At 37.5% G+C, this 20,752-nt stretch overlaps 1 protein-coding gene and 1 non-coding gene across 3 annotated transcripts in view; both read right to left on the bottom strand.

Annotated features, from left to right (window-relative positions):
* Positions 1-20,752, bottom strand: part of IPO7 (importin 7) — a 34,930-nt gene that overhangs the window by 10,732 nt on the left and 3,446 nt on the right. For both annotated transcript variants that reach the window (XM_048307080.1, XM_048307081.1), the window contains exons 2-16: positions 15,382-15,463; positions 13,641-13,794; positions 13,138-13,296; positions 10,490-10,646; positions 9,748-9,837; positions 9,220-9,314; positions 9,034-9,118; positions 5,902-6,036; positions 5,278-5,377; positions 4,144-4,220; positions 3,688-3,804; positions 2,813-2,902; positions 2,123-2,288; positions 1,208-1,368; positions 257-385 (exon numbers count right to left, since the gene is read on the bottom strand). In XM_048307080.1, the coding sequence (XP_048163037.1) occupies positions 257-385; positions 1,208-1,368; positions 2,123-2,288; positions 2,813-2,902; positions 3,688-3,804; positions 4,144-4,220; positions 5,278-5,377; positions 5,902-6,036; positions 9,034-9,118; positions 9,220-9,314; positions 9,748-9,837; positions 10,490-10,646; positions 13,138-13,296; positions 13,641-13,794; positions 15,382-15,463 (1,797 nt within the window). The remainder of the gene's footprint in view (positions 1-256; positions 386-1,207; positions 1,369-2,122; positions 2,289-2,812; positions 2,903-3,687; positions 3,805-4,143; positions 4,221-5,277; positions 5,378-5,901; positions 6,037-9,033; positions 9,119-9,219; positions 9,315-9,747; positions 9,838-10,489; positions 10,647-13,137; positions 13,297-13,640; positions 13,795-15,381; positions 15,464-20,752) is intronic.
* LOC125328231 lies at positions 2,437-2,618 on the bottom strand. The gene has a single exon (XR_007204613.1). It is a non-coding gene; the product is annotated as a small nucleolar RNA SNORA23 (small nucleolar RNA).

Raw genomic sequence — 20,752 nt, 5'->3', positions numbered from 1 at the left:
TCCCACTGTTTGAACAAGAAGCTGGATTCTTATGGGAAATACTGTGGCAACTCTATTACTGCATGCATTGCATTAGAAATGTGACCCACTCTGTTGCAACTCAGCCACACGATTAAGTACTTCACTGTTTTCTATTTTAACATCTTTTTGGTCAAAAGGACAGTTTTTCAGGTAACAATGCCAGGAACACTGCAACTATAAAGGACTTACAGTGTCTTAGACCATACGTATCAGCTTTAGAGTAATTTTTACTTACTTCCTTGTGATCTTCAACTACACTGAGAAGTGTATCGATAGTATTCAAGATTCCCATTGCTGTCACTGCTTTGTCATCACTGCCCTCTTCATCTGGACCAGTCTGGATCACCTGGTTAAATGTCATTGCCTGCACGTAATAGCAGAACAAGCCATAACTATGACACTAAGTTGTGAAAGTCTGGCGTCCTACACAATTTAAGAAGGACTTCTGCTGAGAAAACATGTACAGATAATAGCAGGTGACTGCTCTGCTCCAGAATTTTTCAGCATGATAAAATCTGAATGTTAAGCTGCTGGAGCTGTCGCCCTTTACCATGAATGAAAACATATAAATGACATTATGTCCCATGCAAAAGAATACATTTTCTCCTGGTAAGTTCTTCTACCACAAGGTTTCCTCAGTAGCTGAACTAGACCAGAACACTTGGCAGGCATTCCCAGAGAAGACAAGCAAACAACTCTGTTTTAACTCCAAGGCAAGGGCCTTTAATAGGGAAGCACTGAGCTGACCTCTGCTTGTGCAAACATTAGTACAACTTGCTAGATATGGACATTCAAGTTCTGAATTCCTCCTGCAGATTCAACTTTATTTTCACACCAAATTTTTCATTAAAAATCTGCTCTTTAATTTAATATTTTAAACCAGACAACATAAGTGACATTTTAGAGACAATCTAAAGTGTGCTACCAATTTCATTATCATCACTATCAGGAGAAAATATACAAAGATTTTGCAAACATTTCTAAAATTGTTCTTAGAAATTTCCACTTGGTGTAAGTTTGAAGCCACTTTTGGTGTAAAACTGTTTAAATAGAAGACAATTACTTGTATCAATGCACTTAGACTGCAGTAACAACAGCTATTCACTGATGGTCAAACTCAACTATCATTTTTAAATACCAATCTTTCCCATATTAAACATCTTCCCAAGCCACCATAAAGTCTCACCAAATGCTGTGTCATTTCTACTGCAATTGGGGTAACTTCTTCACTATATTCACAGATCATCTTCTGAATCACATTAGTAAGATCATCATTTTCAGTCTCTCTTATAATATGAAGCAAAGCTTGCATTACAGGTCTAATGAATGGAGTAATATATTCTTTAGCTGTAAAAAAGGTGGAATGTTTGAATTAACATTCTTAAAAATCCATAGATCAGTGTAAGAACCTCAATATATACTTTATCTAGTGCTTCAGCATTAACATGCCAAAACCATGGGTAGTATAAATCATTATAGCAATACTACCATTCAGAAAAAAATTTAATAGCAATATATAACAAGAGGAACAAAATTAAGTATGAAAACCAGAGCTCTGCAGTCTGAGTTCATAAAATCCAAGATTACCGATCAATGCAAATGTTAATTGAATGGGAATGGGTACATACACATCTTTGTCAAATGACCTGAAGTATTAAATAGAGAATTTGTTTGCTTTGTGGCTTTTATGCCAGCTTCAGGAATACTAAGCCATGTAAAACCTGCCTGGATAAAGACAGCTTTTTTTTTTTTTTTTTTAAATAAATTTTAACATGAATGAATATATGCCAAGACAGATATTGCCACTGTATTTCTGATACAACTATTAGGTGCTACAAAACTGGATTTACTGTACCATGAAGCTCTTCTTTATAATGTTTTAATAATCATAATGTCTTATACTGTTAAAATGTATTTTATTGTATTATTTATTGAAAAATTTAAACTTCTCTAGCTGAAAAATTATAGTAAGTGATTACAAGTCACAATTGCAAAAAGGAAATTAATATCAGAGAAGAAGAGAACAAGCCTGCCTGAACATCACAAAGTTAACACCTATTCCATTAAAGCTCCCTGTAGCTGTAAGAAAGAGGGCTCCTACCTTTCTCTTGATTACTGATAAGAACTTGAAGAGCTATTGCAGCTTCCACTTTCACAGGCATTTCCCTATCATCTATCAGACACCGTCTTGTAAGTTCTAAGGCTGTCTGGAGATTCTGGTCACTTTTAAATTTGACTTCACAGAAATAATGAAGAACCCAGCAAGCCTGAAAAACACCACATTGAACAAATTCAGAGCTGCAAAACCTACCAAGAGGATTATCAACTACTTGTATACCCATAACCCACACAAATCATTGAATCTGAGGTACAGCTCCTGTTGAATAAAGACATTACAAAACTTTTTAGTGATGAAGATGTTTGAGAGTGTGGAGGCTGGTCAGTGGGAGGCTCGTCCTGCAGACATCACTAGACCAGTACTATGATCTCAGGTTCATCTTTGGCCACAGGTTTTGTGTGAGCAGTACAGCCTATATGCAAAACACACATAGACCCTACCACCAGACACAGATGGGAAACTGTGCACACAACGCTGCAGCCATTTCCAAACTACACAGTGGCTGTCTACAATCACACATGAACACTAGTACTCATTCCTGAATAAGTGTACAATTTATTAAGGAAAAGGTGCAGAAAGGAGAGCATCTGTAAGAGGGAAAAAGTTAAAGATTTCTGAATACTTCAGTTGGAACAGACAGTGTATCTCAACAGTAATGCCACACTTCCTTACCCGTGCTCTCATGTAACCCAGCTCACTGCTGAAGAGAGGGAACACATGATTCTGCAACATATATTCCATCTGATCCTTATAGATCTTTTTCTGCCAAAATATAGAGAAGTACATCAGTTTAAGACTTCATATAAAAATGTATTTCTAACCCAGTAAAAAAATGTCACACATGATAAAGTGTGAACAGTGTAACAAAACCCTCAGACTTTTTACTTATCCCTTTATTAAAGTCAATTATGCAACAATGATCTCCTGTAATAGTAATTAAACTTGGATCCTACATGGATTTTGTGAATTTTCAATTATAATAGTGACACTTTTCCCCCAGCCATTTTTTCACCCCAAGAGACACTTTTTAATTAGCAGCACATTGGCATCAAAAGCAAAAGTGGTCAGGAAAACTTCTTAGAGCTGTGGTCCAAATACAAGTCCTAGCCATGCATCTGTTTTGCTACCATTTTAACTGAGCAAAGTCACTAATTTCATTTTATTTCCTCTCTTCTATACACAAAAAGAGTTCATTAAATCAACAGCCTCTCATTGGATGCATTTTGTTCCTTCCTTCCACAAAAAAGGGAATGTAATTAAGTGTAGCACAGAAATGGTGTAGTAATTCTCACTAGAAGCACAGAACCTTAAAGGAACTTAAAACAATAATCTGAACTCGAACATGACCTATAAAACTTTAGCAATTAAGTAATTAAGCTGACATTAAACCCAAAACAATTAAGTTCAACAGCTTAAAAAACCTTGGCAGCAATTCAGAAACTTGTGAACTCAGAGCTATTTGCATTTCTTTTAAGACACTATATGTTAAAGAAAGCATAGGAGGGGCAAAAAAGAATGAAAAGAACCACCAGATTTGTTATGCTTACTTTTAGGAGAATTTCAGCCAAAGAACCAATCATATGTAAAGCACCATCTTTCTTGCGAGGGTCAGCATTTGGCTCCGTGAGGATTTGATAACAAAAGCCCATTGTCTTCTGCAGGACCTACATTACATGTAAGGTTAGTCAAAGTATTCCAATCAGCCATCTCAGAGACCATTCTCAGTGTTCTGAAATGCTAAAATATCTAATAGTCTGCTCCAAGTCTGGAATTTGGGCAATGTTTTATGTCTTTGTTATAAACACACAGTGTTCTTGATAGATGGGTCCTAGGGGAATTTGCAAATACAAAAATCACAAACAGACCAGTGCAAAATAAATTTGAAATTTCAAATTTTAGCATACTATGAGAGCAGAAAAGTAAAACTTATATTAACAGCTCTTTCAGCAAATAAACTGAATTTAGCAAGTGTGATGTTTCAGTATAATCCTTGAACAGCTTACCTCTTTCCTTTTACTACATGATGTAAACAGTAATGTCTGAGCAGCAGTTGTTGGAGAAATGAAGTCTTCAAATACATCTGTTAAATAACATTGTAACAGTTACAAATTCTGGTCCTTTACTACAGTTCATGATCCCAACGTACTTAATATGAAAAAAACCCCAGTAATTTTCCTTTCAGGTGGTTAATGGTGTTTGCTGGCTACAGATATTCCAAGACCAAAGAGTAACACGTGGTTGGATACATATGTTTCATGTTTTTCATGATCACTGCCTCTACATGTCTAATTTGAAGCTGTATGTCTCTTATTTTTAAGATAAATCTTTTGTAACAGTAGAACCAAGTAACAACAGTCAAGTTGTGACATAGATGTTATTTGCTCTACAGGCCAGCACACAGCATTAATTGGGTTAAAAAATGCTCAGTTTCTTATTTCTCTGCAGAAGTGGATTATAAGAGCCTTGTGTAATACCTGTAGTGTTTACAGGTATGCCTCTGACCTGAGGGATAAAAACTCCCAAACCCCTCAAGATTCCTTGTTCTAACCACATAAACATTCCTAAGGGAGGGAAGAATTTGTTCAGGGAGTCTGAAGTATTTTTTTCCATCCCCAACCTCAGAGGGCTGCATGGACTTACAGTAAAGCCCTACATAAAGTAGCAGAGCACAGGAGGTGAAATGGGACAAGTCTGGAATGCCAGGCTTACTCCATAAAGTGTCATTTACCACTGGGGTAAGTCTGCTCTGAACTGTGCCATGGGTGAAACTCCCTAAGAAATCCAGGGCCTGAAATATTAGCTGTTGTAAAGCATAACCTTTAAATGACATTAAATTTATGTAGTTGTTGTTAGTAAGACCAGGACTGTTTGACTTGTAATAAAAACTTTGTAACTGTAAAAATGAAATACTTTTACAAGTGCACAAACTCTTGTGTCATTGTTGACTGTTGTATCTTCTCTCTCCTTTCCACCACTATGTCCAAGTTAACTATATTAACTTCTATTATTTGGTTAATACACTGTTTTTCTCTCTTTTTTTAAGGATTAAAGCCATCTCTGTTTCCACAAAAACACCCCATAAAAACCCCATCTTTGCGTGAATCATTTTTTAACATGAGTAGATTTCAAATGCTCACCAAATTTCATGCGGATATATTCATATGGATCTTCTTGCCAAAGCTCTTCATCAGCATCTGTATAGCACATCAATGGAAAAATAACATCTTGGATAATTCCCTGAAATAAAAAACCAGATTGAAATCAGATTAGCACTACTGAATCAATCTCTGTATTCTGTGTTTCACAGATTTTGTCCATCCTGGCACTTCCTCACATAAAATGGTAACATTCTAAAACTATTTGGACTTAGAGTGAATTTACGTGGCACTTTACAAAAAAAGCAGATCTTTCATGTTTAGGTAGAGTTAAAATACAACACAAGATGCTAGATAGGCTTTGGATAATGTTATGTGGAGATCACTGAATGCCATAAATTCAGCAGCTAAGACCATCTCCAAATATGTTCTGTTGCTGTGTTAGAATGTAATCCTTAATAAATTAAAGCACAAAGGAGAGACAGCAATAAATCAGCTGGCTTTGTTCATGTTTCAAGGCAACCTTCACTAAGCTGACTTAAACTCTTTCCACCCCTAATTTATAAGAGAAGTGCCTAAAATGTGAATTGTAGCAAGGCTGGAACTAATGTAGACTGACTAATGTACTTCTGAGTCATCTAAGTATTAAACCCAAAAATGAGTTACTTGAATATGAGGTTTCAGATTCTTCCAGGTGACTGCATGAGACACTCCTTGATTGATGTAATTCAGCGTTTGCTGCAGAACTCTAGGAGCCATGTACTGCTTTTCCTTGTATTGATACAGCACCTTCAGCAACACCTAGAGAAATCAGATCTCATCAATAGCTTATACTGAGCACAAACCATTTTCACCACAATTCTACCCTCCCTCACAAGCCTACATAAGAACCCCTCTAAACTGAACAAAACCCCCGTTTATTCATTAGGCTAAAATGGGTACTGACTAATCCTTCTACCAAATGTCACTGTTAATTTTATAAGACAATTAGCAGCTCATACTGGATGCTTGCACATCTTTTAAAAATACCATCCTTTAGTAAGACAAACCATACATGCTAATACACCACCAACACACCCCAGGGGGCCTTGCCCTCTGAGGTTTATTATTCCATCCTGCCACTCCTTGGGGGCAGAAATTCATGCCCAGCCACTGCATTGGTGGAATACTCTACACTCACATTCTGCTGATCTGTATCTCTGAGCAGCCTCCCAGCCACACAGCTGTGTGAGGAGTGTGTGTGTGTGGAGAGTGATCCATCAGCCACTCCCTTTGGCTTTCTGGCCTCAATTCTTCTCCAGAGGTGGCATCCAGAACTCCTCACAGGGATCTACCTGTGTTCAAGTCCATGGCTCTCCACAAATAAGGTCATGAAATGGACACGGGACCATGACCAGTAATTAAATTACAGCTCACAGGAGAGTTTTGCATGGGTAATGCAAAGGGAATTCCCTGCAGCCCAATTCAGGTCAGTGGCAACACTGCACCTTCAGAAGCAACATCACCAACTGGAGAGAAATGGCAAATCCCCTTTCCAGGGTTTCATTTAATTCTTCACACAGAACAAGAATTTTTTAAAAAATCCAAACCCGAAGGGACTGGAAAGATACCTATCAATCTGTAATACTACCAAAATAAAAATTTGGGGAAAATAAGATTCATTATTTTGCAAATGAATGCCGTTGATACAATTTATTACACAAACACTGAAGTGTTTTTCCCAAAGGAATTGCCTTGCACTTCAGTTTAAGGGGGATGCACTCATTCACCGAAATATTCACAGCTTTACACATGGTTTTATGCTCTAGATGCTTCAGCAGCTCCCAAAGTTTGAACTGCTCATGTTTAAAAACCTCCAGGATTTACAGGGAAACTACTGGTCAGTACCCACACCTGAGTACAACATTTTCGTGGCATTAGGTATTGGGTTAGGATAGAAAAGAAGAGAGCAAAAGTTCAAACTTGCAGCTGTTTTGAGGACTATCCAAGAAGATGCATGTAGTTTCATGATTCAGATGCAGCAGGTAAAGATAGGATAAAATTAAGAAAAGGTTTAAGAACTGCAGTGAGGAAAAGCAGAATGGACACTCTGGGGCAAATAAAATAAAATTCTGTAACAGTGCCAAGGAACAACAAGGCAGTAGTGTCCAACCAGGACTTAGTTCTGGCTCATGAGAAGCGTCTTGAGCAAAACAGCTGCTAACACAAGGGATAGATTCAAGGTGTTCCAGCTAGGCAGCTCAGCCTGTTTTGGACAAGCTAAGAAAGATTAGCTAAAGTGGATGTGGATGCTGAATGTACAGGACTTTTTTTTTTTTTTTTTGAGAGGTGAGGGATAATCAATGAGAAGTAATTAGGACAATAATATTAGTATATTTCAAGTTTATACTTGAACCATCTGTAGTCTCATGCCTTGTATTTATCTATTACTCCTTTACTAAAAGGGTGCAAACAACTTGCAAAGTAGAGAGAACTCAATGAAACTTATTATCCAAATTTGTATTCTTCAGTATTTCACAGATTTCCAAGTTCTGTAAAGAAACACATCCTGCTCAAAAATCTTCCACAACATTTATTTGACGGATTCCAGGTCCTGAGCAAAGGCCCAAGATCTCTCTCCTGCAGAAAAATGGGAGGGCAGAACCTTAAATATAGTCTGTGTTCCTAAACAAGTTACATTATTGTTTAGGAATAAACTAAGCCTGCTAAAGTATTGATTTTGTAGCAGTTTCCTTTAAATGTTGAATTCTTAGTGCTTCCTAGCTGTAGTAACAGTAAGGATCAAATCTGATTCAAAGAGACTGTAAAAGGCCACAGCCTTTTGTCAGAACTTCGTTTTATCTTGGAAGTGCAAAGCAACCAGGAAGGCCTTAAGGAGCATGCAATAATTAACTGCCTAATGTCACCACAGGTGACAGATGAGCACCTCAGGAAGCAATGCTGACACCACTCGTCTGAGGGGAATGTTGGGATATATTGCCTCACATTCAATGGGAAAAATGTTTTCCATTCTTTGGCCAACCTTCAAAAAGCATGGGTTTATGAGATACTTTCCCTACATTTCTTCATTTAAAGTCCTGTAATTCATTATAATTTCGTTAGAAATTAGGAGAACTGAAACTGAACTAAGAACTGTTTGTCTGACTCAAAGACTTTGAAGAAAACATTCTGCACCATGAGATTTTCATAAATTAATAGTCTATTTACATTTGCAACATAATCACCTTAAAATAAAGGTATTTATAACCAAATACAAGTAAATTTTATAAAAACATACCTGAGGTTTTTAATTAATCCAAAGATTCTTTGCATACAGCAGACCCTAAAACACAGCACAAGTGGCAACCCCAAAACAGGGAGACAAGTGGAAAGGGACTGTCAGAATCACCTGTCTGTAAGAGAGCCTCTGCTTGATCAGGTTTTGGAGAAGGCTGAAAGCTTTCTGACTTTTACTGACTTTGAGTCAAAGAAAAACTATACCAGAGCAAAAAGGTAGTTCTGAAGGTCAACTACACCACATAATTACACCCATCTCTTTCATAAAAGAAAAAAATTGGTAGCATTTGTCTGAAGCTCATCTGAGGGCTTATTAGCAGAAAATGGACTGTGCTACGTGGCAAACGGATGATTTCCTTATCACTCTTTTATTTTAACCCACAGACACCAGTGCTTTCCATACCAATGTGCTTGAAAAAAAATTGTGAATAAGGGCAAGAAGCCTTTTCAGAAAATAATGAAATAAGAAATTACTACTAATTCTAAACTTATCCGAATACCCCTGAATTCAGTGTTTCTTACTTGCTGAACACCAACAGCGAAGGCCTTCAGGAAAACTTCAGCAAACTCATTGTACTCCTTGGAAACATTACCAGGGCTTCCATACCTAGAATTAGAAGCAAGTATGTAAACTCAAGTCTGCAGCAATATTACTGTCTTGAATATTTGCTTGGGTTTTTTTTAAAATAATAATGGAAGAGAAAATACCTCTCAAAGAGCCTAGCTAAGATATGCAAAGCCCACTTCTTGCATTTCCACCATGGCAACTCAGGTCTATCATCTTCATCAACCTGAAGGGTTTCCTTTAGGAAAAAAAAAAACATTATTTACCAATTATTCACAAAGAGCTCAAATTATATGTAATTTGAACAACTACATAGTATATCTGGCTTTTAACCTGCCATTTCCACTTCTAGCTTAATAGAAGTATGAAGTGCAGCACATCTAAAAATAAATCCCATGAAATATGCCTAAATGATCAATTAAGTTTTTAAACAAGAAGTCAAAGTAAGTTTTGGTATAATTTGAAAACAACAGAACTCCCATACAAGCTACATATTTTCAAAATTTGTTTAGTCTGTTTAAAATTCCCCATTTAGCCAAATCTTTTTAAAAATTATTTTCTTGGCATCTGTAGAGAGAAGAGCATGCAGAAATAAAAAAATAAACTGTTGAACATTCTAATGAATGAAAAATACTTAAGCTTAAAGGCATAAATAGCCAAAAGCCACTTACAGCTGGTACATCTCTATCGACAACAGTCTTCAGGATTTCTATCCACTCAGTCAGGTTTTGCTGATTTATCAACTCCAAAGGTAACGTGTACTTGTCAAAAAAAGCAAAAGGGGAAATTATTTTTGAATTGCTTTATAATAAATTTATGTTACTTCTACAATTTGAATTTCAGCTTTCAAATCTTTGCCTGCACTTAGCTACCATGAAAGATTAGCAATTTACCTCAAAAGCAAGGCTAAAGAACTTAACACAATCTAATCTATAGCCTAAATATCCTCAAAGGTGCCAGAGGTCTTTGCTCCAATTCATTGTGCTTATGCAATGCTAAAATGCTACTTAAATGGATGTTACTCTAATTTCTGAAGCATTTAACAGCAGTTTCATTCCAAGCTGCTATATTTACCCTGGTAATTCTCTGCAGGCTGGCCTCCACAATCTGTCCTTAGAAAACTCATTTTCTAACTGGTTTTCCAGCAAACACTCTACCTTAGAGGATGGCATGTGTAAGTTTTATCTAATGCCAACCAGGAATAGCACTGTACAAAAGTAAAAGCACAAGACAATCAGAAACTTGTGATTCATGGAGCTGAGTAGTAGGGAAAATGATTCAGATGTAATCTAATATTGTAATATTTCTGTCATTCACTATTTTAAAGAAAAGCATAATGCTTTACTTTAAATTATTGCTCAAGTAAAAAAAAGAGTAAGTAAGTACAAAGTAAGGAAAAACAAAGGTTTTTACCTGGACAAGGGCATAAAATATTTTGAAGATCTGTTTCTGGATGAGGACAGACTGGTCTGATGGATCATTCAAGAGCTGAATGAAGCTATCCTTCAGGACTGGCAGAAAATGTTGCATTGCAGCTATCAAAGGACTCCGCTCCTCTGGTTTCTTGTACCTTTAGAGAAGAACAAAACCAGTTTTGTAGTTCTTTCAAGTAGCTTTAAATTGAGAAAACTCACCTTGCCCCAGTGTAGGCCCAAGGACAGCTTGTAACAACCTATGACTTAAAAACACCCCGTAGCCAGTTCTGAAATAAAGCCATAGCCATACAGTGTTACAGATGAGAAATACATTAATCAGACTTCACAATTTACCAAAATATTTGCAGAAGCTAGATTGCTTCACTGACACTGGGTAAAGTAAACTGAGAAGTCTCTCACAGCCTGCCACTGATGTCTCACATCTCGGCATTTAATTTGCCCAAAGCTAACAATCTGATACAGAAGGTGGGGATTCAAGGCTATGGGGCAGACTCTGAGCAGGCTTCAACTGGAACCACCCTCGAAATAGTGCCTCAGACCTCCTGTGCTGGGGACAGCCCACCAGTTTGCCCATGCTGAAAACAAGGCTCCATTTCCTTTCTCAAACAGTTCAAAATTCCTGAAAGGAAACGAAAGCACGTTTTGAAATCTTTGCCCCAACTTTTAACTTGTACACAAGAAACTCCTTATTGACTCAGGAGGTATCACAGCAGAACATGATCTTGTCCATACTGGTGATGACAATAACAAGGTAAAGTATCATTTTATGATTGTACATTTATCTCTTGATTAAGCAATCAATACTTGTCATAGTCTTGGACTCCTGTGGAAAATTTTTTGGGTTAGAGGATTGAGCTTTCGTTTGGTTTCAGTTTGTTTTTTAAACACATTTTTTGTAGACTTTTCACTAATATTAAATATCAGTACTCAGCTTCCTAAACAGTGGCAATTTTCAGAATATAACAAGATAAAGACTACTCAATCTGCTGCCAGATGGCATGTTCTGTAAAAACTACTACAAAACACTGAGCTCCAAAATCCAGTTCAATAATACAGTTTTCATGCATTTTCTAAACCAGAAACATAATCATTAAGATTAAATGTTGCTCAGGAAAATTCAGTTTCTATATCACAAAAAATTGAAAAAGACAAGAAAAAATGACTAAGCAAAGAGCAGCCATTTGATCTTGCTGGTTGAATTCAAAGAAAAAAAATGTGAAAAGCTCAAAGATATTTATGTACCATGTTAAGAAAAAAAATTTCAATACTTAAATATTCCTACAACTCAAGCAGTAAAAACTTGATCAAAGTCATAACATTACAGAGATTCCCGTCCCACTAACCTGACTGAAACACACTGAAATGTGCATATTCCTCTACATGATTTGTGACATGAAACTCACCCTTGTTGAGTTCACCAGAAAGCTGAGCAAGCAGGAGCAGTTCCTGGCCTCAGCTGAAGTGTTTGATCAGCTGAGACTACAGACACACCTGTTACCTTATCACACAACGGCTGTGCTCAGATCCCTAAACATGGATTTCTATCACCATAATTCACTACCAGCGAACGAACACTGCTTGACTTGTAGCTCACAGATCTCTGCAGCATATTTAGTTAAAAATGTTTAAGCTGTAAGTCAAGTAAGAAATTTTTTGCTTTCCTTTCCTAGCAGGACTTGCAATTTTCAGCCACTAAGAAAATTCCCACATGGGATTACAGAGATCTTTATGGCATTCCTGTAAAAGTATTTTTGAGAAATTGACATTCACTGTTTTACACTGATTGACATAAAATTCATGAAATTAGATGGAAATTTTTCCATGCAACATTTTAAGACAAGTACCTGAAACAGAAATGTTATGCATTCCAATGCTTTGAAAAAGTAAGTTGCAGATTCCATCAGTCCCACTGCTGCAGTTCCCTGACTCCAGGATTGTCCTTTTCTCTGACCCAGCCCAAATGTGCTTCATGGATGGCAGAAGCAGCCAAGCTCCACACAGCTGCTTAAAATGCAACCTCAACTTTAAAGCTCTGACATAACACAGATACAGAGCCAGGAACACTCACAGGTATTCCAGCCCCATGCCTTGCTTGTAGGAATACAGTGGGCTTTGATAAAAGTATCCTGATAGGTTGGATGAGGCTACTCAAGGGATCACAGCAAAGTCAGTTAACTAATTCTGAGCCTCCCAGCATTCCAGATTTCACACTCTGAAACCCTTCTGTGGTTACTGTCACCAAGTATTAGAGTAAAAATTGTTTAAAAGTTTAAACCTGATTTAAATAATAAATTCTTGCAAAAGTCATGTTTTTGAGCAGACTTTCTTACTGCCATCAATCCATAAAAAACAACTACCACATTAAGGTTTTAAAACACCCTCTTTTTTTCTGAATTTAGACTTTTAGAAGCATGTTTTCTGTCATTTTTTTAGTGGAAAAGATACACAAGCCAGCATCTGCATAGCAAGTATTCAAGAACACTTCCTAAAATGACATTTCCATCACCTTTGTGCAGTCCCACAGACAATTCTATATGGTTACAAGATACACACAGAGTACAAAAAAATACACACCAATATATTAATTCTGCTGGTTTATATGGAGGAAGACCAGAAAGAACTTACTCATAGTTTTTCACAAGTTGATAAAGACAGAGAAGAATTCCAAGCCAACAAGCACTATTGTCAGACTGGAGATAAAATCCAATTTTTTCCACAACTGCAGTCCAACGACTCGGATAATCATACTTGATAATGTGGTGAATGCAAGTAGTAAGCTGTACTCTGGAAATCAAAAGCACAACAATTAAATAAGTTACTACTATTATTTTAATAATATTCTTCTAGTGTTGAAACAGCAAATACTGTCCATATGTAGACTTCCTTTTTGTTTAGAAGGTTTAGGTTCTGTAGTTTCTGCTTAATATTCTCCATTTAAGGAACTTCAAATTTCTACATGCTACACAAGCTGAAAACTGTTTTTCCAACTACATTAATGTTTAAGATACACAGTGTATGACAATGATGCTTAGCATGTGGGTGATCTTAGCTGGGGGAAAAATAAAAAAAGAAAGAAACCCAGCAGTCAGAATCCACAGACAATTCATGCAGAGGCTAAAACTGTGCACCTGATCAGCTCAGGAGAGTGGATAATGGCTTCTACAATGTTCTCACGGATACAGTGTCTATCTTCCTCTGGGATGGAGTAAGGTGCGATCTCTCCTGGAGCACTTTCACGGTCTGGCCAATACTGGGTTATCATATTTTTCAAGTAGATAACCCCTGTGAAACAAAAGTGGCAAATCAGCTGACAGCCATTCAAAGAACAAAACAAACACACATCTTGCAAGCAAATGTTTTTTTAGAACAAAACTGACCCAAATTACTAAATCATTGGCCCTTCCTAAGTAGGAGAATCAAAATATATAAACCATGCAAATTATTAACCTGATAATTCACTATATGATACTCTTTCATCCATTTAATATAAAAATACTAAAGGTATTGCTTTTATCTGTGATTCCAGTAAGCAGTTGTGGAACTATTCAGCAACACACTTCTGAAAAATCCTTTCAAATGATTTTCTCAATATTTTCATTAAAACTGAAAAAGAAAAGCTGATCAATACCAATGATGACTTAAAACATCCCTTGCAAGCAAAAAAAAAAAATCTAATTAAGTTTGTCATACAGGAATGAATCCTGGATAAACAGAGCTCCTTTATACCCAGGTTATGGGCCAGAGTAATTTGTAGCAATCAGGCTGCTGGAACAAACTCTGCATTTACCATTTGACAACCAAATCCAAACTGTGTGGCAGAATATAAATTACTGCACTTAGAAGTACTTACAACATGCAACAGGAAATCTCAAAGGGCAAACTGGTAACAAAGTTACTGTTAATCTAATTCTACACACAAGTCCATAAAGCAACTTCTCTACCTAAATTTCATATGCACCTTTTGAAGATTCAGAAACCACAGGCTTTCTAAAAGTGTCTGCAGAGGTCAAGAAACACTCAGCAGATTACTACAACACTGAAGTGATAGAGACTTCAACCAGCCCTAAGACTGATTTATCATTAATTGCTGTGCAAACACACACTGTTTGTAAGCTGTGCCTTGAATGAGCCATCCCCACTCTCCACAGGATGCTTTGGGGTTTAATTGGCTTACATGGAGGAGGGTGAAATTTCAGAGGTTGTTTTCAAACTTCTTTTTGCATGTTATACTCGTAAAGCAGTAACCTTTTTGTGTCATCATTTGAATGGTACCCCCTCAAGCAGTAAGATAAAAATGCATGTTAAGTTTAGGCTACAGCTTGGAATAGTCTACTACATGGAAGGTCCAAATAAGCAATCTAGACCACGCCCTCCTGACAAGTCAGAAAACCCATTGAAATATTGTACTAAAAACCTCTATCAAGTATTGGAGGAGCTTTAAGGTGATGTTTGGAGCTGTGAATAATCAACATCCAATTTTACTGATAGCTCATGTGCAAATAAGCATGGTTCCAAAAGATGTAACTTGTTTTCTTCCACTTAGTATGTTTAGAAACATTAGTGCTCACAGTACAAGTTTAAATGACCTCCTTGGACCAAGTGTCCCAGCATCATAAACCATTCTGCTTCCCCAAGGAATGTTCACTAGAGATAAAGGGGAAGAATCATTCAAGAGCCAGACGCACCTTTTCTTTCTGTCTCCCTTGCTCAGTGTATGGTGCCAGGTAATAGCTCATGATGACTGTAATTTGAGCAACTCCCAACTTTTGAGTGCTTGATATTAAAACCATTAGAATTCTTTGACAGTATCTGCATTGTGTGTATGCACCACTAGAGTAAATACAACGAAAAAAGTATTTGAAAACTTGCCTGCCTGTCTCACTGGTAAATCCAGTTGCTCGGACATAGTGATCTGAAGCAGAGTTGAAACAAAGTTCACTGACTTATGAGCCTATGGAGAGGGGAAAAAAAAAAAGAGTTAAGTTTTAGAATAGTCTCATTAAGTTTTACAATATCTTTATAATGATGTAATGCAGTCAGTAGAATACCAGCAATTCAGCCATTTGCACAGGAGTCAGCTAATCAGCCAAAGCATTCCAAAGTTTTGTGCTCACTGTATTTTGAAGACAGCAAGGGGGAGGAAAAACCCTACCATTTAATGTAACAAAATTGAAAAAATCACTGAATAGGCTGCAGGAATCAGCCTTCCACAGTGACCAAACATGTTCCCCATTCAGAACAAACACTTGAAGCACCTGAGCAGCCCGAAAAACCCAAGTGCAGCAAGTTTACAGTGACCTTTAGCAAGGTATGAGTCCATTATATAATAAGCTAAGAAACAGATGGGAACTATGTTTTAAAACTAAGTCCAACTCCTACTTCATCTTTCTGAAAAAACAGTTTCAAGGGACCACTGATGGGCTACTGCAGCAGCTGTCCACAGAACTACACAACAGCAAAGCAACAGCAGGGAGATCCAAATGGAGACACATCTGCAGAGTAACAGCTTCCCAAAGATTTGCAGGAGTTCACTTATAAAAACCACAAAACATGTTTTTTCTTACAATAATGAGAACTGTCACTGATACATTAAGGACTGGATTGTATTTTCAATGAGGAAACAAACCTTAACATTACTACAACACCCTTTACCTGCCTTTCCCAAGCATCAAGAACTTGAGATGATACATTGACTTTGCTGGGAAGAGTGAATTGCAATCCTTCAAAACTAACTACTTTTCTTAACTGAAACCCAACATAATTTTCCTCAAGGTGAAGACTCCATAGAGATGAGTTACAGTGGGAAATCCCTATTTTATGCATGGGAAAAAAAATTCACAAGGGAGGCCAAGGCCTGGAACACTTATCCACAACGGCTGTGGGATCTCATCCTTAGAGATGTTCTGTTGGACAAGTCCTGATCTACCTCATCCAACTTCCGAACAGCTTTGCTCTTCTGCTTTATCTTCACTCACATGGCAATGTTGTTTCCTATGTTCTTTGCAGTTCCTCTATCAAAGACAACTGCACAGGTCCACATAATTTAACATGTAGGAAAACACCTCTTACCCACTTGCTACTTCGAAAACCATCAAAATTACACTATTTATCAAAACCAAATGGCTGTCTCAGATACTGCAGCAACTTCATTATCATAAAGAGAAATAATCATAAATTATCCTTTCATTCTTTCAGTAGGACCAAAAGCCCTTGACATCAAGATTCCTCCTAAGTGTGTAACACTGCTCAGCTCACTCCTACAGTACCAGAATCTTCTCTCCACCTTTAATTTTCCTGAGCAAGTATCTCCAATAGGTTCCAGTATAAACAACTGTAAAAGGGACAGCCTGGGACATGACACTGGTACTCAGATTTGAATAGCGTAGCTTGTTTTCTATCTCCTGTAATTTCAGACTTCAAATGTAGAACAAATTTGACTTAAGAATCTGTCCAAAATGTTAAAACATTGTTGTACACATTCATCCTGTGCACTAAAACTCTACAGGCTGCAGAGCACCCAGGAGCATCTGGTCCCACTGAAATGTTTATTTGTAGAGTGTGATTTGGGACTGGGAGTAACTGACACTGCAATATGAGCACACGTCCTGCTGACCCGTGTCCCTGTGATAATCCCTCAAGTCCTCAAGAAGCAAATACACTTTCAAACGAAAAAAATAAAAAGAGCGACTGTCTTCAACTGCCAAGTAATGGCTGAACAAATAAATTTAAAATAAAATTTACTAGTTGGGTTTGATTTCTCCTACAGGTCCAGGTCCGTTAAGTTCCTCCTTTTCTTAAGGAGCATTAATAGACAGAGTCCTGCAGCACATTCCGAATGACATCAGACCCTAATTCAGCACAGCACTCAGATCTATGCTTAACATTAATGTCAGCGGAAGTGCTCCTGTATTTAACGAGTTATGAACCTGAAGAAAGCTTTCAGTTTCAATAACCTTTAACTCACCTACAAATAAGGTCATATTAGTCTGCATAAAATGGACTTAAAAGTGCAAACTGATGTCTTTCCACAAGGGCTATATGCTTAACAGATAGCTTTCCTATAGTGAAAACCTGCAGTTTGCGAAGTCAAAAGCATTTAATTCTATGATTTTAAAAATGAGGGATTACTTTTCCCTTTCCCATGATAAATGACCGCTATTCTTGCAATAAAAACCATCAGTTTCAGCAACAAATATGGAAATTGCTTAAGAGCTACTAAGGAGCTAACGGGAAAACCAAAAGAAATTAAATTTTAAAATCTTATGTCTTCAAAGAAACAGAAAATAGACAGCAGTGTATAAAACTGCCATATACTGAAATTTAATAAAATACCAAAGAATGTTTTCTTCATATACAAGGACAGGACTGAGCCTGTGCCTATAGCAGGCTACAGAAGCTCCCTAGAAATATCAATTCCATTACTATGTGGGATTAATATATTTTCACTGGATTCTTTGAACTATAGCAAGCTTTAAGGGACAGAACCAAAACATCTACACCATTATCTGTTTGGTTTTTCTAAAATCTTCCAAGTATCATCCTTATTAGCATCTGAAGCATCAGACTCCAACCAACCATGAGGATGAGCTACTTTATCACCTTTAGCGGTTCAAAGCAGACTCAGCCGAGATATAATCTGTGCTTTTAATACAAGTAAAATACCTTGTACTTGCCAATCATAGTCTGCTCTTAATCCTCTCAGTTAATACCTACATTCACACAGAGCTACATTAACACTTCTATGCATTCTGTATGGAATATAAAGGACTTCCAAGCTCTTCGCAATGACCTCCTTCCCAAGCCACTGAAAGGAAGGTGATTCCAGAGAAACTGAAATGTTGGGATGAGTAAGGACAGTTCCATGAAGACAAGAGTGTACTGAATGCTCAAAGAAAACTCCAGGTACTACAGTCACCTCTCACATGCTCCCTTGCTCTGCTTCACTTTTAAAAAGAGCACCAAGTGTTTCACTGGCACTTGGGACAAAAACAACTGAACCTAAAATAAGACAGCGCCTCGGTGCTTTTTTGTATCCACGTCATTAAAAAATACTGAACCCACATCTATTTCAGCTACTTCCATCTTTAATAATTTTAGTCCCCCAAGAGGGCTGCTGCCTCTCAGGACAGCATGCTCCTCTTCACTGACTGCACTGCTAAAGAAAACAACCACACTGAAAACCACACCTATTTTAGGTACATTTTTGAACTAAAATCAGGATTTCACAAGAGTCGCTATCACCTACTATAAACTACACTAAGAACAGAGAATTTCTAAGACTTTAAAGTTTTGACTTGGTAAAATTTTTACTTTTATTCTCTTGTTCCTTGTTTACGAACACCATTTAAAAGTAAATACTAAATTTAGAGAACAACACTATTTTTTTTAAAAATAGTTCTGTCACAGAAGTCAGTCTTCCTACACTTAACTCAGCATTTAAAGAAAAACAAAACCAAAACTCATCTCAAGTCCTTCCCCCTTACAAAAGGTCCAACATGCCATGTCACTGGTATGACTTTGCTGTCTAAGAGCCAAAGAATTCAGGGGCTTTTCCCAAGAGCAATCTTTGCTATGCAGCCTGGCTAGCTGAGGAATGTGTTCTATCAGACCACAAACCTCGCACCACTGTCTGTTAGTATCAATCACTGCTCCAGAACATACAATCTTTTTGCACAGTTCATTGCAGCTTCTCCTAGCAGGGTTGCTTTGTTAGATATGTGCTAAAAGAGACTTTTGAGAAAAGTGTCATACTAACTACATAATCCAAAAGAGGAAAGAAGTTCAAACTTAACATTGAAGAGACCAGTTCATGGCATGTGAACTATGAATAGTTAATTACAATGTGGAAAAGCACTTTTCCTCCAGTAATGATACTCACTGCAGTAAGTTACATTCATCTTTAATGCTGGAATATTCATCTCTCACACAAAGCCTGCATGCCTCTAAATGATAAAAACAAGTTTCATCTTGGGTAAAAAGATCTCCATGCATTCTCTTCAGACATCAGGAACCTGACATACCATAACAAACAAACTACAATAGGCACCTCCTTTACTGTTGCCCAAAAAAGCACAACAGATGAGCAACACTTACTACATGCTGCTAAACTAGAACCCTAGGTTATTTATATAGCTATTCAAAGTAGCACACATGTGAATAAAGGCTAACATTTTAAAAATAAAGTAGATGAAAAAAATAAGAATTCAATGCTTCTCCTCCATTCCATTTTTGGGGAAAAAAAACCTACATGCAATTTTTGATCTTAGCCATAGCAGGACTGGGTGCACATAACTATTATACTGAGATGAAACTTTTCTTATAGAAAGGTAAGGTCAGGAGCTGGAAGGCCACGCTGAATCAGCAAACTGCCCTGTAGCACTCTTTTAATTCTTTTATAAGAACTCAGCAGGTGTGGAAGTCATTCTGACCTCAGGTTTTTGCAAGCCAGTTCTGCCACCTCTTAGGCAGCTACAACCAATATGCAAACCTAGTTTAATGTCCACAAAAGATACACATACACTTATCAGTTCCTGCAAACATCCCTGATGCTCTTTTTATCACAATACTGTCTGCAAGTTTGGAGGACTATTTGCTCTACTGCTGGCTGAGGAAAAAGCAGTGTGCTCCTAGCAGAGGCTTGCTAAGCACACACAGGAACTTTCTGCTAAGTCATGAGAAAGTGGCAAGTGGCCCTTTCCGCTCACGTTTTACCTTGTGCTGGGCAACTTGCACCAAGAAGGAAACTTCTTCCTAGTGGAGCCAGGACTCCCTCGGTTCCTTACTGCCCCCAAGGGGATTCCTGGTGTTGGACCAGCCTTGGCACACACAGTTTAAAACACCGTTTCCCAAAGCATCCTTCATCTAGCACGCACCAGAATATATAGATGGAAGATGAGGGAAGTGAAAGTAACGAAGTACTCTGGGTAAAATGTCACCCTAGCAACTTCAAAAGAGACCCTGTGATCTGATAATCAAAGCCAAGAAACTCATGCTCTGTTCTTTTTCTTACACTACAATATAGAGCTGTAGATGTTACACAGACCGTGTCACAAAAGGTTAAAAAAAATTCACGCTGGAGGTAACACTATAAACACCTAGCCCAAAGTATCCATAGAACTCCAGCATTTGGCAAGTCTTGTCTGAAAGACACCATGTAAGAAGCAACTTGCTTCTTTCCCTTTGACAACCTTTCACTCCTGAACTCTCAGCAGCTAAGAGTCCAATTTTTTAATTTAATCAT

This window comes from Corvus hawaiiensis, chromosome 6, assembly GCF_020740725.1.
Source record: "Corvus hawaiiensis isolate bCorHaw1 chromosome 6, bCorHaw1.pri.cur, whole genome shotgun sequence".
NCBI classification, from domain to species: domain Eukaryota; kingdom Metazoa; phylum Chordata; class Aves; order Passeriformes; family Corvidae; genus Corvus; species Corvus hawaiiensis.
This window is presented reverse-complemented; position numbering and strand designations above follow the sequence as displayed.